Consider the following 25,774-nt stretch of genomic DNA (forward strand, 5'->3'; position numbering starts at 1 on the left):
TACATTTCAGGGCAGGATCACTGCACTTTGTTTTCTGTGCTTCCCTGTGGCTTATCCACTGCTCAAAGTATTCAAAAAATGTCTGGCTCCCGCCATTGCTTTTTGCAGGCAAAGAAATATTAAGATTTACCCGTACTTAGACTGCCTAGTTTAGGCAGTCAGGAAAAAAACTGCTCAAGCACCTGGCCTTTGTAAAGGACTTTCTGACCTCCCTAGGGTATACTATCAATGAAAAAAATCCAAACTAGTACCCACCCAAAAACGTATATTCCTGAGAGCAAGCCTGGGCACAGCATCCCAGATGGCATTCTTTACACCAGAAAAGCAACCCTGCCTGAGCTTTCTCTCAACTAGCCAACAGACCCCAGTTATCTGCAAGGAAAATCCTGCAAGCTGTGGGCTTCTTGTCTTGCATTCTTCTCATTCCATTTGCCAGACTTGCATATGAGGAAACTACAATGGTACTTAAAAAGCCTTTGGTGTCAACACTGAAGACGTGGAAACTCTTATACCAATAATACCTTGTCTAAGGAAAGATGTTCTTTGATGGGCAGCAGCATGCTACCACAACAAGGGACTACCCTTCTTCCACACTGCCCAGACCCTCGCCACAGACACATCAGACTATGCCTGGGGTGCACACCTGGATGGCAGGTGCATACAGGGCCAATGGAGCCCACGTCAAATACATCTGCACCTCAACCAATAAGATAGCTGTCCAGCAGGCACTGACAACTTTCAGACCTCTACTCTCCTGGGGGGCTATAATGATCAAAACAGACACCACTGTGAATGTGGTACATCAACAAGCAGGGAGGGACTCACTTGTACCCTCTGTGCATGCTTGCCATGACACTTTGGCACACGCCTCAGCCATGCATCTACACCTGTTAGCGCAATTCCTGCCAGGCTGTCTAAACTCTGTGGCAGACAAGTTAAGCAGAAATCTTCTGGACCCACACGAGTGGCAGCTAGACCAAAGAACTTCACCCTTGTAACTCAGAAGTGGGGCACCCCGAAGGTCAACCTCTCTGCTTCCCACTCCAACCATCAGCTCAGCAAGTTCTGCACCAGGGAGCCTCACTGCAAGGCCTGGAAAGTGAATGTTCTATCCTTCCAGTGGATCAACCTCTTGGTCTATGCATTTCCCCCACTACCTCTCATTACAAGGTTACTGCACAAAATAAGGGAAGAAAAACCAAGAACAATCCTGATTGCCCCAGACTGGCCAAACCAGCACTGGTACCCACTGCTGTGCAGCCTGTCACCTCTGCTGCCATAGCATCTCCCTCAGGTCCCAACAGTCCTGACCCAGAGGGAAGGAGAATTCATGCATCCACAATTGTAGACCCTCAGTCTGGCAGCCTGGCTTATTCCCTGACCAATGCATAAGCTGCCAAACTCAGCAGACAAGTTCTAGATGTTATACGTGAGGCCAGACGCGTAGCACCAAGAAAGTCTTATGCTGACAAATGGAAAAGATTTTGCACGTGGATGCAGGCTAAGGGAGCCAGGACGGCACAGCCCTTATCTATTAAAATTCATGCCTCTGCTATCTCTGCTCATTTCAGCACAGAGCCACCTCTTTTCTCACACCCTCTCATCAAACAGTTCCTAAGAGGGGCTAACAACCTGAGTCTACCCAGAAGAGCACCTATCCCAGCTTGGGACCTAAATTTGTGTTGGAAAAGCTCACCCTGTCTCCCTTTGAACCAGCTGCTTCAGCAGTTAGTTTCTTTCATGGAAGACCGCCTTGGTTCTGGCTATCACTTCAGCAAGAAGAGTATCTGCACTACAAGCACTAATGGCTGTACAGCCCTTCAATTTCCAAGCTGACAGGGTCTCCCTCAGGCCTTCCTTTCCTCAGAAAAAGAGCTGCCTGCCTCTCTATTTCACCCAACTAGCTTCCAGAAGTCACCTCACTGTGAGAAGTTTCTGCAAGCCCTGAGATGCATGGCATCTTGCATCCTTCTCATACTTCTCACCAGGCTTCACATGAGAGCTTCAGTCAGCACTCTGTCCCTAGAGACCACTCTCCCACTGATCCCTTGTATAAGGGACTAATTTCTTTGGGCAGAGTCCTGTACCATGAGCAAGGGTCTTCCCTTCATCCTCGGCCCTTCCGGCCAATCACCACCGACGCCTCAGACATAGCTTGGGGCGCTTGCCTAGCAGGCAGGTGTACCCAAGGCCTTTGCAATGCCCAGCAACTTCATTTGCATATCAACCAGAAAGAAATGATGGCAGTGCAAAACTCAGACTTCTTTCCCACCCCATCTCAGGCCAGGGTCGTCCTTATTAAAACAGTCCACCACAGTAATGTGGTACATCAACAAGTAGGGGGGCACCCAATCTTACCCCCTGTGCAGGTTAGCCATGAATCTGTGGCTTACAGCCATCTCCATGGGGCTCCAACTAATTGTCCAATACTTACCAGGGATCAACACACTGGCAAGACCACCTAAGCAGAAATTTACTGGACCCACATGAATGGCAGCTCCACAGAGAAATCTCTCTGCAAGTCACCCAGTAGTGGGGGACCCCAGAGGTGGACCTGTTTGCCTTGCACCTCAGTCACCAGCTGCACTAGTTTCGTACCAGGGAGCATCACCTGCTAGCATGGAAGGTGGATGCCTTGACCTTCCCCTGGAGCTTCCCTCTTTGTGTACGTCTATACTCCTCTGACCTTCTTCCCAAGGTTCTGATCCGAATAAGAGAGGAGAGACCAAAGGCCATCCTAATCACTCCTGATTGGACCAGACAGCATTGGTACCCTTTACTACGGAGTCTGACCTTACAGCCCCCCCCAAGCTGCATCCTGTAAGGTCAGACCTCTTGACCCAGGAGAGGGGAAAAGGTATTACGCCCAGAACTACAGACTCTCAAACTTTCAGCATGGCTCATACACTGAACAAGGCACTGTTAAGCAAACTGGTCCTGGTCATCATCCTCTGAGGCCAGAAGGCCCAGCACAAGAAAATCTTGTGCAGGAAAATGGAAAAGATTCTGCTCCTGGAAACAGTCAAAAGGGGGCAGTACCTCCCTCCCTCTCATCCTGGATTACTCAATAGTGGCCTCTCCTCTATTAAAATCCATGCCTCTGCCATCTCTGCCCATTATGATTCAGACCAACCCCTCTTCTCTCATCCTTTGAGTAAGCAATTCCTCAGAGGGGCTTCTAATATCAGGCCTCCCAGAAGACCTCCTACTCCACCCTGGGACCTGAATTATGCATTAGAGAAGCTAACCTTGCCTCCTTTCGAACCTGCCGATTCAACAGAATTGAAATAGCTTTCCTGGAAGACTGCCTTCCTACTAGCTATTGCCTCAGCCAGTAGGGTCTCGGAACTTCAAGCTCTCATGGCTGTCGAGCCCTTCATAATTTTCTGTGCAGACAGTCTGAGGACTAACCCCTCCTTTTATGCCCAAGGTGGTATCTGTTGTGACCTTTAACCCAGGCCATACACCTTCCCACCTTCTTTCCCAACTCTCAAAACAAGGGGGAATGAATTCTAGACTCACAAGACATGCACAGACAACTCTGGTACTAGCCGGACTGCACTAAGCCATTCAGAAAAACTGACCAGCTTCTTGTAAGCTTTTTCCCCAGGGGCATATAGGAAGCCCATCTCCAAACAAACCATTTCCAAATGGATGTCACATTGTATCCATTTTTGCTACAAACTACATGGGAAACGCATCCGTAGGTCAATCTGTACCCACTCCACTAGGGCAACCTCCACTTCCACTGCCTTCCTCAGAGTATCTACCAGGGGCCTGTTGGAAGCGGCCACGTGGATCTCTATCCATATCTTTACAAAGCATTACCATCTACCTTTCTTTTCGAAGTCTAGGGCAGGGTTTGCTTCTGCAATTCTGCAGTGCCTCCTGACCCATACCTAGGACTTTATCTACCCTTTACCCCAGCTTTGGGAATCCTCCCACAGGTGATGACTGCAACAGTGAAACACTAACATTAGTACAGTTGTGTACACTTACAATGTAGATGTTTGAGTGTATTCACTGTCGCAGTCTTGGTTTCCCTCCCTCCATGCCCCTTTCCACATTTTCCCCTAGGGGGCACATGCTTCCCAAGGTGGCTCTTAGCCACCAGTCCACTTCTCTCTCTTCCCTTGTGCTTCTGATGGGTTAGGGCAAGAAAAACTGATGTAATAACATTGGCTGCCTTGCTTTATAGTACTGATTACCTGAAGTTACACTACAGGCAACATCAGCCAGCGCACAAAAACATTGAATCTGGTATTCGGGCCGGCCGAGGGCTACCACAGCAGGGATAACCCCCACAGGTGATGACTGCAGCAGTGAATACACTCTTAACATCTACATTTGTAGTATGTGTACACAACTGTACTTTTCTCAGTCCTTCAGGAAACATTGATTTGTTACAGCTGGAATTTCCAGAGGCTTGGAGAATCTGTCACTGCCTGCAGTTTCCATGACTGTCAGCTTGATGTCCTTGATTTTTTTTTTTACAATCCCAGACTTGACTCTGCAGCAATAGGTTGTGTATCCAGCTGATGCTAAGCACTGTTGGTTGTAATTCATCTAAGGATGGGCTGAAGTGCCAGGTTCATATGCTAGTTGCCCGGATAATTGTGAAAATGAATGTTTTGGCTTTTTTTTTCCTCGAGGAAAAAAAAATGCATTTTGTAATTTAGTTTCTTCTGTTCTGCAAGTAACTATTCATTGTTTGACTCTGTATATGTCTCCAGCCCTGCTGCCCCTGGAACTGTTTTAAGGAGGTTTACCTGTTTGCATTCTCAGTCTCCCAGGTATTGATGACATTTTGAATTTTTCCTGGGTGAGATTGTTTTTGAAGCTTCTGCTGCAGACAATTTTCAGCTTTTGCTGAGAGGAAGGTTTATTTTCATCTCTTCTTCCCCTCCCCCCCTGTTTTCCAATAGGTTCTGTACTTCATCAAAAAAAGCCCCCCCCCCCCCCCCCCAAAGTCAAATGTGTCCATGGCTAGTAAATGTGCTTTCAAAGCAACCCATCCCAGCAATGGCTTTCTGGGGTATATGGCATCTGACATTCTCATGATCACACTATCAAAGCTACACATGAGAACTTCAGTGGTTCTTAAATACCTGGGAACTGTGTTCTTAATACCTGGGAAACATTACTGGCTTTCCTGCCATTCCTGAAGGAGCTATTAGACTGAAAGAACACAGTACAGCAGAACTCAGGGGCAAAACTGTTCACATAGCTTGATGAGCCCCCTTAGGTTCCATGAAAATGGAGGGCATGTGGATGCCTCGGCAGAGAAAACTACACACACCAGAAGGGGCTACTAGCATTAGCCATAAAGGCTTTTCAGCAGAACTTGAACCTGGGGGACCCTGCAGATCTGGACAGACGGCACCACAGTGATGTGGTATATAAACAAGTAAGGAGAAGAAACTGCCCTACCCTCTCTGTAGCCTTTTCTTGGAAAATTTGGTTTCTGGCTTAAGAAATGGGGCTAACCTTCATAGCTTCTTGTATTCCAGGTCAGAGCAATACCCTGACAGATTTTCTAAGCAGGGATCTTCTCAACCCCAACAATAATGGATGCTGAGAGGTCTTCCTGGACCTAAATCTACAGTAGGAGGTCCCCTCAATAGACCTGTGCCTGTCACCAGAACAAACTATAGAAGTTCTTCTCCAGAACTCAACAGCAGGGACTTGGAAAATGGATGCTTTCTCTTTCACATGGGCAAACTCGTTCCTGTATGTATTTCCATTCTTGCTTCTGATTCCCAGAGTACTGATAAGTCGGGACAAACAGACCCATTGTGATTCTAGTGGCCCTTTTCTGGCTGAGGCAGTATTGGTTGTCTTTCTCCTTTAACAAGGGGAGATTACACACTACCGCAGGAAGCAGATAATCTCAGCCAATTCAAAGGGATCTGTTTTCTATAGTCACATAGCCACTCTCAGGTTAGCCTTGAGATTTGGGTTTTAACACCAAGGAATGCCACCTATCCTAAGGATGTGGCTTCCATTTAAAGGGAAGCAAGAAAACCAATGCCAGAATATCATACCTTGCAAAAGAGATTTTCCGCCTGGTGACACAGCAAGAACACCACCCCTTCTCTGGAAGATATCCGCTCAGTCTTGCAGTACCTGTCAGGCCTATTTAGACAGGCACTTTCTACTCCATTAAAGTATGCTTCTGCCATATTAGCTGGCCTACACAGTCCTCCACGTGCCTTGTATCCCATGGGAAGCTTTTCCTAAAAAGGGGCAGTTCACTTGAGACCATACAAGCTACCCTGTTCCTGTCTGGGATCTAATTTATGTTGGAGCAACTAACCTTGTCCCCCTATGAGCTTGCTGCCACTGGCTTGTTAAAGATGCTCATCTGGAAGACTACTTTTCTTATAGCTGTCACATCAGCTAGGAGGGTATCAGAACTACAAGCCCTCTTGTTTAAACAACTTTTCACTGTATTTCACAGGGACAGGGTAACCCTTAGAAATACCCATCCTTTATGCCTAAGGTGGTATCGAACTTGCCCTAAACCAGTCTTTCCAAATCCCCGGAACTTAGAGCAAGTCCTTCATTTACTGAATGTATACAGACAGATCAGGTATTATCTAGACAGAACAAAAACAGAACAGAGCAATTATGGTAGCTTTTGCAGAGGGTAAGCAGGGCAGGCCTGTCTCCAGACAAAAAACATCTGATGTCAATCTTCACTTAATCCTAGTCTTTGGGTTTGGTCTTTTATCAGATCTGGCTTGGCTGTTCCAGCTTGCACACACACCCCCCCCCCCCAAAAAAAAAAAAAAACCCTCTAGCTAAGCTTTACCCATAATGTTTCTCGCAGGATTACCTTTGATCTTGTTTTCTGCTTTCAGTGCCAGATGCATCTATCAAAACAGCTCTCAAACAAGTTAATGCTTCTCTTTTTGAGGTAAAATTTTTCTTTAAAATTCCTTTAGTGACGACTTTCCTTTTTTCTTGTACCAAACTCCTTTTATTACTGCTTTTATTTCTTAACACGGGATGTGTTGTCATATCATCCCTTACCATTAAGGTAACTCTTTGTACCATTGTAGGTGCCTGTATTTTTATTTCCTTACTTTCCTTTCCTTACTGTTACAAATGTTTTGTACCATTGTTGGTACAAGTTTTCCTTAATTTTTTTTAACCTTACTATTTTACCTTTTTTATGTCATCTTTTCTGCCTGTGTAGTCTTTTGCAATGGTTGAAAAAAAACAAAGGAACTTCTAGTTTCAAAAGATGTCCAAGCAGAAGTTACCCAACTCGGACAGACACACTCCATATGTGTGTATTGTTTGGGCCTGGTGTACCTTCAGGAAGACGCTGACATCTTTCATGGCTTCAGTCACTGGGCCCTTACTGAGAGAGAAAAATGAGCTCATTCTCAAAGGCCTAACTAAGTCATTTGGGGCCATTCCTTGTTTTCCAAAATCAAAAAGTCATTGGCTCCCCATCTTTCTCATCTAAAAATAGACATTCAAAGAGGAGCAGCTCAGTGCCGACAGTATCTTTGGCACCATTATCAAAAATGCGTAAGACTTCCCCAGTTCCTGCAGTTTCATCAGAACAGACTGGGAAAAGGCTACAGTTGGTGCCTATCTTTGCACCTACGTAGCCACACTCTAGTGGCACCTACTGCTCTTTCAGAGCAGACATCTTGGAAACAAAGGGAATGGGCTTCAGAGACTAATCTCTATTTTCAATACCAATTGACAAGGTCCTGGAGTTTTTAACATTGCTTTTTGACGCAGCAGCATCTACCTCAAACATACGAGTACATCTAGCTGCAATTTCAAATTTTCACAATGGTTTGAGACAACACTAATGTTCCACAAAGTTTGCAAAGCCTTTGATGCTCAGACCCCCATGCAAAGACCCTTCTGCACCTTTGGGCTTCAATCTGAGCAGAACAATTACTAGTGGCGTTTGCAGAGGCTAAACAGGGTAGGCCTGTTTCCAAACAAACAATTTCCAAATGCATAGCCAACTGCATTAAGTTCTGTTAGTCCCACCATGGAAGCTTTCTACCTGGATGTATTAAAGCCCACTCCACCAGGCAGGAGACAACTACCACTGCTCTCCTCAAAGGAGTCCCTCCCCAGGTCAGCCTAGAGACAGCCATATGGAACTCTGTACACACCTTTACAAAACACTAACTTAGGCAATGTCTCCAGTGCTAAAGCAGATTTCGCTATTGCCATCCTACAAAATCTTATTTCCTTGGGTCATACAGATGACTTACTGAACACCTGTTGGCTTTAGGAATCCTCCCAAGATTCAGTTGTACAACACGGACTATGAAGAATATAGTGCAGTTGTGTTCCACCTGTAATTGTAGATGTTAAAGTAGGTCAGTGTTGCACCACCAGACATTATCTCCTGACTGCTTTTCTCCCCTTTGTTGGGTGCAAAGGTTAGAGGAGTTCTTTGCAGGTGGTTTTATCTCCATCCCTGCTCTTACTATGATTTTCCCCTCTCTCTCATTCAGAAAACTGAGGAGGTTGTGCTGTCCTCCAACATAGACCCGAGGGTGGTGCCAGTGGATGTCCTTTAAGTCGAGACTTCAATCTTTGGAAATCTGTCAGCTAGGGATGATGCAAAGACTTGAAATCGGGCCAGTTGCAAATTTCTGCATGGTAGGAAGACCCAAGAATCAACAGTTCAACATTGTTCTACTGTTAACATCTGCAGTTATGGCAAGTGGGACAACCATACATTATGGTAAGTTTACTTGCGCGACAGTACTTGGTTGCTCATGTAGGCCTGGTGTGCACCAGCTGTAAAAGTGCACCTCTTTGCTTTTTACCTATGGATCTTTATCTCCCTTTTCCATCTGACCAGTGATCGAATTGTTTTTCTCAAAGGTGTGCTGCCATCAAGACTTCAGAAGGAACCATTTTTCTTTGGGACCAAGTAGCTAGAGCACATTTTGAAGTGAGCAGTGGGGTGTGCATTAGTTCCCTTAAAATCTGTTAGAATCTCAGTATCTTTAAGGCCGAATTCTTTAGGTACAGAGTGATCTTTTTAATTTGCAGTGAACCAGATTGTATAGTTGCCAGTATTTCCAAGAGTGGATTCTGCCTTTGCTGGATGCGCAAGCCGCTCTGGTTATTCAGCCAGAATTGGATTTGAAAGCATGGTTCACTTCAAATTGGGAAGCAAATCAGACCAGGTCAAAACAAGCGGTCTGAGTGGCTTGCACAGTGGTTTACACTGTGGCTACACTAGGAAATGTTACATGGGTGTAACTGGTTAAGCTAGCTCCCAACTCCCTCAGCTCTTCAGGTGAAGAGCACACATTTTAAAACTGCAGGAAGCCTACCTAGTCCATGCTCCCCCTCAGCTCTGAGTGCACACCAGACAGGGTAGCCAGATACATGCCCTCTCCCTCCTGCCACAGCTGTCCAATGGAAGAACAAAGTCTGATCCAGAAATCATCTAGCCAGCCTACTTCTGTTTGTACCACCCCTCCTCTGCTGAGGGGCAGTTAAGTCTTGAGTTACCTGGAGCACCTGAAATGCAAGAGCCAGTTGGGCCCTGTTTCTGTGCCCTGCCCCTCCTTCCTCACATTTTTCTTAAGGGGGGGAAATCTTTTATATTAAACTGTAGCAAATTGCTTAAAGTGCTGAGATTTTACTTACAAAAAAAAAAGGCAGTTGCTACAGTTTAGACCACACAGGGAGTGCTATAACTGTTGATTGCAAATGCATGCAGTACTGCCATTTTAAAGTTTGTGCATACTAAAAGCAATAAGGCTCTGTTTTTGGACAGCTGTGCACGGAACATTTGGCCCTTTGCCCTCCCCTAGCTACTTTATTGCCATTACAAGAGTACTTAAATGCTCATTCTGCACTGCAGCATCTTTCTTTAAGAACATGGGCGGCACAGTGGTGCAGCAGTTAACGTTGTCGCCTCACAGCAAGAGGTTCTCCGGTTCGATTCTTGGCTGGGGTGCCTTCTGTGTGGAGTTTGCATGTTCTCCCGGTGTTCGCGTTGGTTTTCTTCGGGTACTCCGGTTTCCTCCCACATTCCAAAGACCTGCATCTGGAGCATTTCTCCCCGGGCCTCCGCTGAAAACAGGCTCTGTGGAACCTAGTTGGACATTCCCGGTCAACAAATGTTAAATAAAATAAAAAAAATTAAATCTGCTGTTTGAACCTCCCTCCTTACTTTTTTCAAGCACTGAAACCTGAACTCCTTTTCCATGAGTAAACCATTTTTGTCCGAGGCATGCTCCCCCCCCTATTCTTAGGCCTGTGGTCAGGGTTGACTGCTGTTTTGTGATACTGCAGCAGTGATCCTTATGAAGAGTGTGGTGCTGCTGTGTTATAACCTCACCCTAAAAGTGCTCATGTAAATGAATTGCTGTTCCTGCTTACAACCCCCCCATTCCTTGCCAACATCTGCTAGATTTCTGAATACTTCCCTTTTCTGTTAGCATTCTGTGGCACAGCAATTGATAATTTGGAGTGAGCACCTTCTGCTATTAGTGACTTCGGGGGAGGTCTTTATGCTTGGTGTACACTAGCGGACACATGTTTAGCAGCAGTCTCTCCCTTGTAAACAAAATGGAAATCTGAAGTTGACAAGTTCTCCCTTTTCTGCTTGGCTTCCTACTGATCTCTGAGGTGTGTGGATGTGTCCAACCCATACTGAGTTGTCAGTTGTGTAAGGCAGACCAGATAAGTGAGCATCCACCTGCGTATGAATTCTTAGCTAGTATGAGTGATACTGCAGCAATGACTTGTATTTGGACTTGTAATGCTTTGATTAATCACTAGCTGTACCGCAGCTTTTAGAAGCAGTTAGCTGGCTACTTCACTCACAAGTCAGTGTATATTGGAATTTATTTGGGCCTAGGTAATGTAGTAGATTCAGCTGGGAGGTCTTGACTTCCTAATCTGTTAGGCTTGTGTTTTGCATGTAAATGTACTTGTTTAGAGCTCAGTAGCATCAAGTTGTATACGATTATTGTAACGGACTTGATGGTAAACTCTTGCATGTAGGAGGGGGATGGTCTGTTTTCAGGCAAGAGTATCAAACTTCAGCTGAGTACTTTGTGTCCTGTCTGTTCATTGTGTATTTTATTTTAAATTTGCAGGTCATGCTAAGTGCGTTGAATTTATAAAGAGCTTCAATCTCCCCTTGCTCATGTTGGGAGGAGGTGGTTACACTATCCGAAATGTGGCCCGGTGTTGGACCTATGAAACAGCTGTGGCACTGGATACAGAAATACCAAATGGTAAGATGAACATGCAGCCTTTCTGTCTGGTTTTAGTTAAAATCTTTAGAATAAGCTGTGTGAATGTGAAAAGGTTACATTTTGACATCTTCCTGATATCAACCAGATGGACCATTTAAGTTTGCATACTTCATAGCAAAGAAATGTCACATGCATAATGTGTACAACACACTGTGATGTCAGAATCCTAAGGCATGTGGCTTGTGCTGCATCTCAAAAATTTTCCAACTTAATTTTCTCATGTTTAGCAGTTCTTTTCCTGTACATCGTACATTAAAATTGTAAGAAAGTAGCGTCCCTAGACCTTAAACCATGCTTGCCTACTAAAGGGAATTCTTAGATTAGTGATCACACTAAGTGTTGATCCATATTAATTCCTTGTCATGTTTCCATAGAAAATTGAGATCTTGGCATTAAGTTGCCTTTTTTTCTCATTTGGTTGTTACTTCCATCTGGGGGACCAAGATCGTTCATTAACAAGTTTAGATGCATTAAAAACATTAACATTTTCTTTCTCCATTGTAATTTAAGGACATGCTAATTTGTTTTTTTGTGTTCATCTGGCAGAATGTAATAGGTTACCTCAGATTTTTGGTTTAAAAGCTTCAGTCAGGAGCTGTTTAGATCATTGATGCAAGATTTGTTTTTGCATCTGACTTCCCCACAATGGCCCTATCCATTTGGCCAGCCTGCCAAAGCTCAATATCTTCCTTGGTGAGGTGCAAGTGTATCCTGTGTGCACACCAACATTCTGGTATGAGGAGTGTTTTTGTGCCATGTTTAGAACATTTGTGCTGTATTCATATGAAAGCCTCCTTCAGAGTCCGTTTTTGTTGGTTAGACTCAAAAGCCGATGAAGTATCCAGTTGGGAGTGTTTAGATTTTGTGGTATTCTGTCTCAAAAAGGGGCAAAATGTGATTCTGTAGTTTCTACTTGTAGTTGCCTGTTTTGTTTAGGGTACAACACAACTCTTAAATGGTCGTCCAGGGGTTTGCTCCTAAAACATAAGCTCCTGCCCAAGGACCCTCATTCATTTGGCAAACTATGTTGCATCTCTTGGTGTAAGTTGTTTGCTTTTTTAGCTTTAGTTGTCTAAAACCAGCAAAGTAGATGGTGCCAAAAGTGGACAACTCTGATCAAACCTCTGCTTGAAGGTTACTGTGGATACTGAGGTGCATTTGAAGCCCCCAGACCATCCATCTGCTTTGTCATCTAGCAGTGACACTTTAGAAGGTAGTTATGATCAGGGGAACATCTATGGCCACAGCCTGCCCTTCACTCCATCAGCTAAGTCCCTTGAGCCAAGAGAAATTCCAAAATCAAACAGGGGTTATAAACCCAGTACTCCAGAAAATTCTCTCTGCACAACTACGAAGAGTTCTTTTGAAAAAAAAAACATAACACACACTTCTTAGGATGAGTGGTTTGCTTTGGTTCAGAGTTTAAAAGCAATACAGACCTTACAGCTGTGACAGACATATTTATAAAGGAATTTTCTGAGGAAGAGGATATTTGCAGAAGGCTTTGACTCTGTCAAATTCCCTGTCCATTAAAATCAGTTGTGGAAGTTGCTGTTCTATCCAGATGTAGAATTTTTTTTTGGGTGACACCATTTCAAAGATTAATTTTTCAGATAGGAAAGTTTGACACCAAAAATGATTTATCTCCACATATTCCCACATCTGTTCTCATTACAATGTGTTTGGAACCTTAGAGGATGCCTTTGTTTAGCTTTCTCCTGATTCTCAACCTCCTGTTCCTAAAAGGCCTGATAGAATTAAGTGTTCAGGACTTGTCCAGTTGCTTCTTGATGTAGCGAAGGGATCTAAAGTAGTTCCTGCTCCAAGCTCTAATTAGAGAGTAGAGCCTTTGCCAAATATGGTTTTAGAACAGGTTTATACTTCTGCTACCCCTGTCTTTCAGGACTACTAATTGTCAGTTGCATGTTTGCAATTTTATTTATTTATTTTTTTTTAACTGTGGGATAATGAATTGGAAAATGGCTGAGATTCTCCAAGACATGAGATCTAATGTTGGAAATGCTGTGTTCTGCCTCCCGTGTTGCTAAACGTTCCATAAAATGTGAGTGATGCCATAGATGTAGGTTTTGTAGAGCTGTTGCCACTGGCAGTCTTCTGTAGTCATGCTTGGCTAAGGCTCCAGTCTTGACATGTAACTGGTAAGAGTTGAATGCCACTCTAGCTGAGGGGACCACCAAACAAGAAATCTAGCCTTAAAGACAGAGAAGAGGGGTAAAAACTTATGTTAAGTTGTCAATCTCGCCTTCATTCTTGCTTGATAGGTTCGGAGCCAATCCTCGGCTCCGACTCGGCACTTGCTTTAGCTCGAGAACTCCTTTTACCAGCTCGAGGCAGCCCCATATCCCATGATGCAAGGCAGTAAGTACCCAGATCTCGTTTGCCGCTTCGCTTAGGAGGTCTTCTTTTTACCAGCTCCTGGTAAGTTGTTCACTTTTGTGATTTTTCAAGCCCCTTTTTTAGTCTAAAACTAATTTTTTGATAGTTTAAATTTAATTTCTATCCCTTTCTGACAGAAATTCCCTGTCTCTTTTAATTTTTTGTTAGTCAACTCCCTATCCCATCCCCCCCCTGTTAGGGTGTGTGTGTTGGTGTTTTATAGAATACCTCTTGGTATTTTGTTTAATTTAATTTGACTGGTGTGTGTATTGTGTGTTCGGCACCATGTCAAAGGAGAGGGTTTCAGGTTTTAAGAAGTGTGACTCGTGCTGTCAGAAGATGTCTGACAGACGGTCACACTTCTTGCCTGTATTGTCTGGGCCCTCTTCACCTGCAGGACTCCTGTGCTATTTGTCACTCCTTCAGCCAGAGAGTCCTGCAGGAGAGACGTAACAAGTTGATTCTTAGGGGCCTTCTTAAGCCGGAGGGCTCTCCGGCTAAGTCAGCTCCACCAAAATCAACAAAACCTGCCAAGGTCCAGGCTTCTGTATCTAAGCCTGCGGCCTCGGCTCCGACTCGTACTGAGTCGAGATCGGCTCGGCTGGAGCCGATTCTGATTGACAAAGCTTCGGCACCGATGGCTATCGGTGCCGAATCTGTATTGTCCACTTGATGTCGGCGCCGATCGGTTCCGACACCCATGTGGCACAGGCATCGGTGTCGGCTCCGATCGGCTCCGACACCGTTACTTTGGTGGCTGTATCGGCTCCGGCTGGAGCCGATACATCGAGACGTTCTGTCGGCTCCCAGAAGTCGGCTCCGACAGGATCTGTAGTATCGGCTCCGGTGGCCCATCCCAGGAAGAGGCCGAGGCCCCCTTCCTGGGAGCCGATACTTCCGGCCCCGGCTCCGCCTCTTCTATCGGAACGGACCCATCGGAGCCGATCTTCAAGGTCATCCAGGTTGTCAGATCATGACCTAGAGAGAGTGGTCAGTAGATTACTCAAGTCACAGGTACTGGCCCAAATGTTACACAGCCCGTCTCAGCAGGCGACTGTTGGTCCACATCCCGTTACAGTTCCTCCTTCAACTCTACCCCAGAGCTTGGAGTTGGAGTCTTCGGGCATGGTTACTGCTACGGCTGGAGGACGGATACCCCCTTCTGTTCCTTCAGCCTCTACTCTTATCTCCTCTTCCTTAGAGGGATTCGGTGGTCAGGCTTCCATGGTCTCCTCCGAGGGGGTGAGTGGCATCGGACCCTTGTCCGAGCCCGCTCTTCCCCTTGGAGCCTCGGCCTTGGTGAGCTCGGCTCCGACATCTGCCTCGGAGACTTCCCTTTCGGTGGCCCCTGGAGTTCCTAGCTCTTCGGAGCGGGTTCTCTCGGACCTGCCTGGGAGGGGAGCATTCGAGGTGATGAAGAGTGTACTGGCCACTGGTATCAGCAGTCTGTTCCCGTAGCTCCTCCCTCTATAGTACCTGTTGACATCTCTGCCACTTCTCTTGCTACAGGACCCAGAGATCCTCCGCCTCAGGTTTCCCCATTGGGAATTTCCCCTCTTCCGAGGATTCTCCTGATGTTTCGGGAGATCCTCCTAGGAAGAGGACTTGTAAGAGGAAGCATGTAGACTCCCGAGTCTGTCACTGGATACTGACTTTGATGAGTCAGAGGGATCCCCTAGATCCCCTCTGAGGATGTCTCCTTCTCAGACATCCTAGAACTTCTGAAACAGAGGGGAAACTGGCCCACCACCAATCCCTCTGAGGATGAGTCAGTATACCTAGAGGCGTTTGGATCTCGGCCCTCCACCTCCTGGGTGTCTCCGCCTTCGACCCCTTATGCAGGTTATTGCACGAAGGCGTGGGCAGCTCCTGACTCTGTAGAGCCAGTCCCTAGGAGGCCTTCTAAATTTATCACTGCCCCTAGTGACAAACAATTCCTTACCAAGGGTGTCCCGCTGATGCCATGGTGGTGGCTCCGGCCACCAAAATGGAACTTGCAGATCCTTCCGTGCCTGTCCACCCTCCTAATAAGGACTCTAGGACCATGGATAGGTGCGGTGGCGGATGTTTTCCTCAGCGACCTTTGCTATGCTCGCTGAATTACCTATGTCACTTCACCAGACTCCAAAGAGATATCCTCAAGGAGCTGGGAGAAGTAGTTCAGGATCCTACAGCTGCAGGGGCTCAAGAAAAGATTGCTTCGCAGCTAGGAACCCTCAATTCCATTGCTAACTCCTCCATACGGCTAATATCTTATGCTGCGGATGGAGCGAGTAGAGCCGCAGGCACAGGTGTGGCTCTTAGACGCCAAGCCTGGATGCGGCTATGTGATTTTACGGATCCCTTTAAGGCGTCCTTCACAAATTCTCCCTTTGATGGGTCAGCTTTGTTTGGCCCTCGGGTGAAGGAAACCTTGACCAGGTGTGAGCAGGACGGCAAGACTCTTTCTGCTGTTGGAGTCCGTTTTTCCACCCCTTCTAGGCCTTATCCCAAAGGACAGAAGGGTGGGAAGATGTGGTTCCGTAAATCCCAAGGAGTTACGCCAGATTCACGTGGTCAGTTTACCCCTAGAGGCAGAGGGGGTAACAACAACAGACGCCGCTCTAGAGGCAGAGGGGGTCCGAAGAACCAGAAGAACCAGGAAACAGGGAGCCTCTCTCTGATAAGCCCTTTCAGCATCCCTGAGGTGTTGCCCGGCTGTCCCTCCTTGGAGGCAGTCGGGGGAAGATTATCACTGTACCCAGAAGCCTGGCATTCCCTCACTCAAGACCGATGGGTACAGTCGATCATATCCAAGGGTTACATAATTCCTTTCGAGGAAAGTCCCTTCCCCTCAAGTTCCCTTCCAGATGTACCACCCGGTCTAAGGGACATTGCAGAGTTAGAAATCGCAAAACTACTGCAAAAAAGAGCCATTCAGCCAGTTACAATAGACCATTCAGAGCCCAGAATCTACTCAAGGTTCTTTTTGGTCCCCAAAAAGATGGGAGACTGGAGACCAATATTGGATCTCAGCAGACTCAACAAGTCTGTCAGGAAGACAAGATTCCGAATGGTCACTCTTCAGTCAATTCTGCCCTTCTTACAGAAGGACAACTGGATGTGCTCAATAGATCTTCAGGACGCGTACTATCACATCAAAATTCACAGACGCTCCAGGAGATTTCTCCACTTTCGGCTGGGGTCCAGTCACTTCCAGTTCAGAGCCCTGCCCTTTGGTCTCACTACAGCCCCCAGAGTGTTCACCAAATGTATGGCAGTGGTCACGGCTCACCTGATACGTCAGGGATTCCAGGTGTTTCCGAATCTCGACGACTGGCTCCTGTCAGCCACCACCAGGCATCAGCTTATACAAGCCAGGGATTACACAATAGACCTGTGTTCTCATTTAGGCATCTCAATCAACTTCGAAAAGTCATCCTTATCGCCCTGCCAGTCTATTACCTTCATAGGCGCAAACTTAGATACTGTTCGGATGTCAGCTACCCTTACAGAACAAAGAGTTTCAGACATTCAGACTCGTGTCAGGATCATTCTGGCCAGCAAGAAAGTACAGGCCAGAATGGTTCTAAAGGTATTAGGTCTCATGGCTGCGGCCATTACTCTTCTTCCCCTGGCTCGGTTCTACATGCCTCCTTCAGTGGATGCTGTTCACACAGTGGTCATACCAGCAACTCCCAATGCGTCACCAGATTCTGGTTACACAAACATGCAAAGAACATCTTGCTTGGTGGATCACATCGTCTCAGGTTCACCAAGGCAGGTGCTTTGTACCTCCGTCCCCGATAGCCACTGTCACCACGGATGCCTCCCTGATCGGGTGGGGGGGTCATTATCAGGGCAGGATGGTTCATGGGACGTGGCAACCGTTAGAGTACCATCTGCACATAAATGTCCTGGAGATGAGAGCAGTGCTTTTAACGTTGCAAGCCCTCAACGACTTTCTTCCCGTAGGGACAATTGCAGTCCACACAGACAACATGTCTGTAGTTTGGTATATCAACAAACAGGGCGGAACCAAGTCCTACCCTTGTGTCGAGAAGCGCTCAGACTTTGGCAATGGGCGATCTCCTCTCATCGGTTTCTGGTAGCAACGCATATCCCTGGGAAAACCAACATTATAGCGGACAGATTGAGCAGAGCTATTCTCATGCCTCACGAGTGGTCTCTCAAACAATCTATAGCGGAAGAGATTTTTCTGGAATGGGGTCGTCCATGTTGCGATCTTTTGCTACTCCCCAAAACAGCAAATGTCCAGACTTCTTCAGCCTCTTCCCTCTATCAGGCCATCCCCCCAGAGACGCTCTGACCCAGGATTGGCCCCAGGGACTTCTTTATGCCTTCCCTCCATTTCCTCTGATCCCTCAGGTGATCCAGAAAGCTACCGCTTTGAGAGCCAAATTGATTCTCATTGCCCCTTACTGGCCTCGACAAGTTTGGTTTCCGTTCCTCCATCATCACCTTTTGGTGCAGCCGTGGCATCTGGACCCAGTGCCAGATCTACTGATTCACCAATCCGGTCAGCTGCACCGGTCAATCCCTTCTCTCAACCTCACAGCTTGGTTGCTCCACTTCCTTCCTTAGCCAGGCTTCCTTTGATCTCTAACCCAGTTAGAGACATCATAGTAACTTCACTAAAATCCTCTACCAGGAGGATTTACACAAGCAAATGGAAGCGTTTCTCTTATTGGGCTAAGGCCCAAAATATTGATCCCTTTACTGCCCCTGTTCAGGCAGTTCTGGACTTCTTAGCAGAGATTTTTCATGCAGGCTCCTCTTCTTCCACAGTCAGAGTTCAATTGGCTGCTATTTCTAATTTTCATGTCGGGATAGCAGATCATAATATTATGTCCCATAGGCTCTGCAGGGCCTTCTTGAAAGGAATTTTCCTACTGAAGCCTCCAATCAGGAATCCTCCTCCTCAGTGGGATCTAAATTTAGTGCTGACATCCTTGATTCTTCCCCTTGAGCCAGCTGTTTCTTGTTCCCTGAAATATCTTTCTTGGAAAACTTTATTTCTAGTGGCTATTACATCTGCCAGGAGGGTGTCTGAACTTCATGCTCTTTCGGTTCGACCCCCTTATTTGATTTTTCACAAAGACAGAGTATCTTTGAGAACTAATCCATCCTTTTTACCCAAGGTTGCTTCAAAGAACAATCTGAATCAATCCATTGTTCTCCCGGTATTTTTTCCTAACTATTCAGATAGGGCTGAACAAAAGCTACATTATCTTGACGTCCACCGTCAACTCAGATATTATTTGGACAGAACAAAAAAATTTAGAAAATCTGATCAACTTTTTGTTTCCTATGCGGATAATAAAAAAGGCCTTCCTGTTTCTAAAGTGACTTTGTCCAGATGGCTTTCTTCGGTCATCACTGAAATCTATACGCTCAGGGAAAAACAGCTGTGCTCAAAACCTAAAGCACATTCAACCAGGAGTTTAGCTACTTCTACAGCTTTTCAGGCTAGACTTCCTTTGGACACTATTTGTGCAGCGCCACTTGGGCCACTCCTCACACTTTTGTTTCCCATTACAAATTGGACTTGGCCTCCAGGGACAGAGCCAGTTTTGGCTCTACAGTCCTCAAGAGTTTGTTCCATTGAGCCACCCAGGATAGAGGTGCTAGGGACGCGGTCCCATCAAGCAAGAATGAAGGCGAGATTGACAACTTAACATTAAGAAGTTATGTACCTACCATAACGCTTCCATGTTAGTTGTCTTCTCTCGCCTTCTTTCTTGCGACCCTCCCTCCTTCCCCTGGCCTGGACAGACCTTGTATAAGAAACTATTATGCTAAAGACCATTCAGACCTGGTCCTTTTTCCATCTGTAAGTTTCTTCTTCCTTTGGGAAGTATTTTTTGCTTGGTGTTATTGCCCTTTGTCAACAAACGAGATCTGGGTACTTACTGCCTTGCATCATGGGATATGGGGCTGCCTCGAGCTGGTAAAAGGAGTTCTCGAGCTAAAGCAAGTGCCGTGTCGGAGCCGAGGATCGGCTCCGAACCCATCAAGCAAGAAAGAAGGTGAGAGAAGACAACTAACATGGAACGTTATGGTAGGTACATAACTTCTTATTTCCCCAGCTCTTGGGAGATAGTTAGAATTGCCCTTAAATGTCTTGCTTCAGAAAGACTAAAACGAAACAAAAATCACGTAAAGGTCATTTTAAGAAAAAAGTTGAAGGAACTCTTAAGGCTTAGCAGTCTGTTGCCAGCATTGAGAGATCAGTTTTGAGTATTCTGATCTTTCTTAACTTCCCTTTCTCCCAGAATTGCTGGCAAATGCCTTCTATTATAGGATAAATTCACCTAAATTTTGAACATCATTGGAAGAGGATTCTCTTTCAGTCAAAATCTACAGCAACACTTAAGCTTTCCTCTGATTCCAAAAGACCAGGAACACCTTATTACAGCTATTTAAGTAATCTTTCATGAGTTGGAGGGATCACATAAGTGGGAAGTTATTTTTTATTCAGTACTTTTTCTAGTCCTCGGGAAAGATGCAGATTAAAAGCCTATTTTAGACCTCTCCATGTTTATAATACTTTTTCTGAGGGTTGTCTAACAAATGCTCACCCATCAGCCTCTGTACAAATGCTCTTTTGGTTACACTGGACATAAAGGACGCTTGTTTACATATCTGTCCATAAAAGTCGCAAACTACTTGCATGTTCCCATTGAGCTTGTAGTATCAGATGTCCAATTCTGATGAAGTATTCATAACAGGGAGTTGCTGCTTGCAGCGCCACCATCCGGCCAGTATACCAAAGTCTTAGTCCAGGAGGGTACGTGTGACGTCTGTTACCAGGGCCATAAACCGACGCTGGCTATAAAAGTGACTTCTACAGGTACCCTCATCAGAATTTTTCTGCCACAGTGATCAACGGATGCCCATTTGCTAGTCTCGCTTCTGCATTGCATTTCTTCAAATGACCACATTCCAGATAGTTGGACCAAACTACCGTTTTTTGACCATTACAGATAAGGGCCTGGTGGGGTTTTCTTATTTTTCTTACTGTTTAGACTTGCATGTCAGGAAAGGGAAGTGTGCTTGTGGGAGACAAATTCCTCACGAGGACACACACTGTGTGTTTTGTCTAGGCGAGGCTCACAACCATACATCCTGTTCAGTCTGTTGTTTATCCCCAAGACCCTACATAGCCGATTAGTGGCTTTACATCTTTATCTTGAGATCCAAAGACCCAGACACTTGGAGTTAGGCATGGAGGGAGGAGTAGTTCCTTTCGATGAGCCGCTTCGGAAGAAGGCGAAAAAAATTAGGCCCGAATCCCAGGCTGCACCCTCGGGCATCCGAACTCGAGGCGATTGAAGACCTGGAGTCTGTTCAGATGACTTACCAAAGCAGGCCTGGGAACCTTAATGATAGCCAGGGTGTGGGATACTGGAGGTACGTCCGCTGAGGTAATTCCGCCATCAGTCTGGCAGAGGGAAACCACGGCTCGCGTTCTCTGAAGCCCCTGCTCCTCCTATTCATGCTAGGCCAAAGTCCACTTCTCTTCTGACTGCTCCTACAACCCCTTTGAAAAGGAAACGGAAATCCAAGCATTCTGAACCCCCACAGATGCCTGGCTGGGAATCCTCCCAAAGTCTGTTTAAGGCTTTTCAGGCATTACAATCACAGCAACTTCCTCCTACTCACTCCTCAACCAGTTCATGTGTCTGAGGAAGATTACTCGTCTTCTGAGGAGTCGTCCTCCTATGAAACACACATTGAATCCCCCAAGGAATTCATTACTCCAGAAGAGGAAGACTCCATTTCTCCTGAATCCCCAGGAGAATAATTCAGCTTGTACTATCTCCTTCATGAGGGAACATTTTAAGTGTCAGACCTCTTTCAGAATCTAAGAAAAGGTGCTTTGACCTTTTGCAAACGGAACAGCCATCTCCCTCAGCTGTAGCCTCCCTTACTGCCTGCTTTTCAGGATGCCTTCCTAGCTAGTTCACAGTCCCGACACCCAACCCCAGCAGCTAAATGACCTGATCATTTTTACAGGGTCCCCCAAGACTGTTTCTCTACAAGAACCCTCCTGCAGACCCAGCTGTTAATGCTGTTTCTACAGATAGAACTTCCAGACAGTTACCTTCTACTGCTCTTTATCCAACTTGTAAAACCAGTGAATTTATGGACAGGACTGGTAAAAAGGTTTATACATATTCCACTCTGGCCATTAGGGCCTTGAACTGCAAAACCCATATGGCAAGGTATGTACTTGACACCATTTCAAAAGCTTCCAGCCTTCTGTATGAGTTTCAGGATTCCTCTCTGTCCACAGCATCCCAAGTGACCAGGCACTCTAAGTGCAGCTATGATGCTGTGGAAGCTGCAAGCAAAGCTGTTCTGTATCAGTGCTGCGATGTTACTCCTGGGTACAACTGCAATGCAACCCATTCCCATGGATGTTCAAACTAAACTTCTGGATGCACCCTTGGACAATAAGGCCCTTTTTGGGCAAGCTTCTGCTGAGCTTCTCAAATCCTTCCAAGAGAAGGGTAAAGAGTTAAAGAACCTCAAAAACCTTTTGGTGTCCCCCATTCCTAGATATCATAGGTTCATAGGTTGGTACTAGGCTATCAGCCCTAGGGCCTATATAAGCCTAGCCATAACAATTCCCTGGCTATTTCTTCCCACACTATTTACTTCCCTGGTCCCCTGTTTAGCAGGGCGACTGACGTGATCCCCGGGGTGAATTTCCTTTCTCCCATCCAATCGTCAAGGTTCCTTTTGAAGAGGACCAAAGAGGCACTCTGCTTGACATATGGGCAATCTATTCCAGAGTCTGGGGAGTCTCTGGGTCAGGAACCTATCCCTCCAGCATGTTTTGTTTGTGATGACAAGGTTTAGATCCCTGGAGCGTGTGGCTGTGAGGGATTGGGATTTCTTTTAAGTGTAGCATGTCCAACAGCTCTGGGTTTGACATGGTCTTGTATGTTAAGCAAAGACCGCTTCTGAGTAGACGATATGCGACAGAGTATAGCTGGAGTTTTTTAAGGCGGTCAGCATAGGGCATCTGCTTTAGGCCTGTGATTCTTTTAGTGAGGTATTTCTGTGGCCTTTCCAGTTGTTGCAGATGTCTTGAGAGGTACATACCAAATGGGGCATTGTATTCTATAATGGGTCTAATGAGGGATGAGTACAGTGGGACAATGACCTCCTTTTTTCTGGATGAAAAGCCCTTGGTGATGTGTGCCGCATAGAAGGATTTCCTGACTGTTGTGGCGATGTGGTTATCGAAGGTGAGACCACTGTCCACCTGTGTCCCTAAGTCTCTTAAACTTTCGGTGTTTAGTGTACTGCCACCTATATGGTAATTCACAGATGCATGTTTTTTCCCAAAGGGGAGAACTATACATTTCTTGGCATTGAGCTTGAGCCCATGGCTCTGGCACCAAGCATCTGTTTCTGTAAGGCCCTTTTGTAGAGTATCCACATCATTTGGGGATTCAATAATGGCTCCCAGTTTGCAGTCATCTGCAAACTTTGTTGTCCAGAGTCCCTTAGTGTTGGCCTGTACTTCAGAGAAGTAGATGCCAAACAAGAGCGGTCCCAGGATTGAACCTTGAGGTACTCCACTTGTCTGGAGCTGGATTTGGAGTCGGCTACTTTTACAGTGTGGGTTCTATCAGTAAGCCAGTTAGCAACCCATTGGGTGACGTAGGGACTAATGCCCAGCTTAGTAAGTTTATCTATGATTCCAGAGTGGGGGATGGTGTCAAAGGCCTTGGCAAGGTCTAGATAGGCTGTGTGGACCACCTTACCCTTGACCATGGCTCTGGAGACTGATTCGAAGAAGTCAATCAAGTTCAGGAGACAAGATCGGCCCTTCACGAACTCAAACTGGGTGGGGTCCAGTGTTTGAAGGTTGCCAATGTCTTTGTTTATAAGTTCCATGATGATACGCTCCATGGCCTTGCAGATGAGGCTTGTCAGACTGATGTGACAGTAGTTTCCGGGATCCAAGGTGGATCCCCCCTTGTGGAGTGGGATAACTGTAGCTGTGCGCCACTCAGTGGGCACGAAACCTGAGGTGAGGCTATGATTAAACATGACACTTAGGTGAGGTGCCAGTTTATATTGTAGTTCATGTAGTACACAGCCCGGGATGTCATCTGGTCCCATGGATGCTGTATTCTTAGCTTTGGAGAGTGCGTTTTTTTTACCTATGTGGCCGTTATTACCGGAATTTGGCAATCTTCCAGTATTGAGATGGGCCATTTAGGGGGTGAGAGGGGGGTGAAGTTGGCACTGAATCGATCTGCCAGGATATTGGCAATATCCTTTGGGATCAGTATATTTAATGCCATTCTGTTTTAACTCGGAGCAGATCTGAGCATTGCCATTTAGATTCTTGACATAGTTATAGAATGCCTTGTTGTCTTTGGAATCTTTGGCAATTTTATTTTCGTAACTAGCTTTGGAGGATTTTGAGGGATCTCAGTTTCTTACTGAGGCTGCATCCTGGGATTTTCCTCTTTTCTGCAACAGTTTCTTCCTTTTGTTGTAAAGTTTGTTTATGGCAGGGGACCACCAGATTAGCTTCTTTTTTTTGGATGAAAGCATCTTGGTTCTATTTGGGATGGCACGATTTATGCATGAGTGGATGTGCTCGTACAGTGCCTTAGTGTAGGATTCAGCAGTTAAACTTTCAGCTCCCGTCTGCATGGGTGTCATGAAGTTTCAGTTCTGACTTGAGTAACATGAAGTTGGCTTTGGAGAAGTTTTTTATGGAGGTTTCCTTACTGGGGGGTGGGGGTGGGATGTGGATGTTAAGGGTGATTAGCTTATGGTCAGACGTGACTAACGAGGGGGTGACCATAGGTGTGGAGCATCGATTTTCCATGTTGGTAATGACCAGGTCTAGGATATTGGAGCCCTTGGTGGGACTATGGATTAGTTGATCCAGGGCGTTGGAATTTATGAATTCCAAGAACCGTTGGGCAAAGGTGTTGGTACATGAGTAGCTTTCCCAGTTAATGGCAGGGTAGTTAAAATCACCCAGTATTAGGGTGTTTGGTTCTATCTTAATATTTTCCAGTATGTTTAGAAAGGTGTAGTGAGAATCTTGGGGTATGGTGGGGGATCTGTAGCAAGCTACAATTTGGATTGCAGTCTTACCTAGTGTTAGTTGCACCTGGAGAATTTCAGGCGCATTGTGTTGGGCAACTAGCCTGGTGGTGTGAATATCCTTGGTGAATATTGACACTCCTCCACCTTTAGTGTTTCGGTCCTGCTTTGGTGGCCGAAAAGTGTGGTAAGAGTTGTAGCCTGGTATTGCAGGGGTGCTCTCTGGAGCCTTGAACCAGGTCTCAGTTACTGCACAGATATCGATGTTCTCCATTTTTAGGAGTGCCTCGAGAGAGTGCATTTTGAGGTTTAGACTTCTAGCATTGAGTAGCATTACCTTCAGATTTTGCATGCTTGTACCTGTTATGGTGGTGGTTTTGTTCTTTGAACTTTGCCTAAAAAAGGCACTAGAGGGATGGCAAGAGCCTTAGCCAGTAACCTGAATCCCAGAGGCGACAGGTGCAGACCATCTCTGGCAAAGCATCGTGGTCTGTCAATCATGTCGTCCCAGGCAGACAGATACTGGATCCCCTTTGAATGACACCAGAAGCTTAGCTAATTGTTGAAGTCAATCATTTTGTCCTTCTATTGTGATATCATTCTGGGCGAAGGCAGGATGCTACTCTGGGCTAGGGTCATAACTGCCTGGGCCACATGATCCGAGAGCTCTTCCACGTCTCTTTTCATGTAGTCCAGGGAGGTACGTCTCAAGTCATTCACTCCAACATGGACAATGACAGAGTCATATTTGTACTTGTGGAGTGACTTGAGTGCATGCCTTATGTGGCAGATCCTGGCACCCGACAGGCAGGCGACTGTAATTTTCTCCTTGTTCAACCTGGTGAGAGGGACATCAGTGTGCCGGACTATAGAGTCACCTATGACTAAAGTGTTAGGTACATTGTCTTGCCTTAGGGGCTGTTGCTGGGTGGCACACAGGTGTTTTGAACTGTGACACTTTGGTTGTGATTGGTGTTTGCGTTTCAGCTTCAGAGGTCCTTGTTGCTTGGGCAGGT

General features: G+C 46.0%; 1 protein-coding gene across 1 annotated transcript in view; it reads left to right on the forward strand.

The window, feature by feature from the left end:
• The window catches only part of HDAC1 (histone deacetylase 1), a gene marked incomplete in the record, with an annotated part of 2,014,892 nt that overhangs the window by 1,000,802 nt on the left and 988,316 nt on the right, over nt 1-25,774 (forward strand). Inside the window, 1 exon segment of the mRNA XM_044082464.1 lies at nt 11,112-11,252. Within this exon segment, the coding sequence (XP_043938399.1) occupies nt 11,112-11,252 (141 nt within the window).

Source organism: Protopterus annectens, chromosome 1.part1 (assembly GCF_019279795.1).
Source record: "Protopterus annectens isolate FY-2018-M chromosome 1.part1, PAN1.0, whole genome shotgun sequence".
NCBI classification, from domain to species: Eukaryota; Metazoa; Chordata; order Ceratodontiformes; family Protopteridae; genus Protopterus; species Protopterus annectens.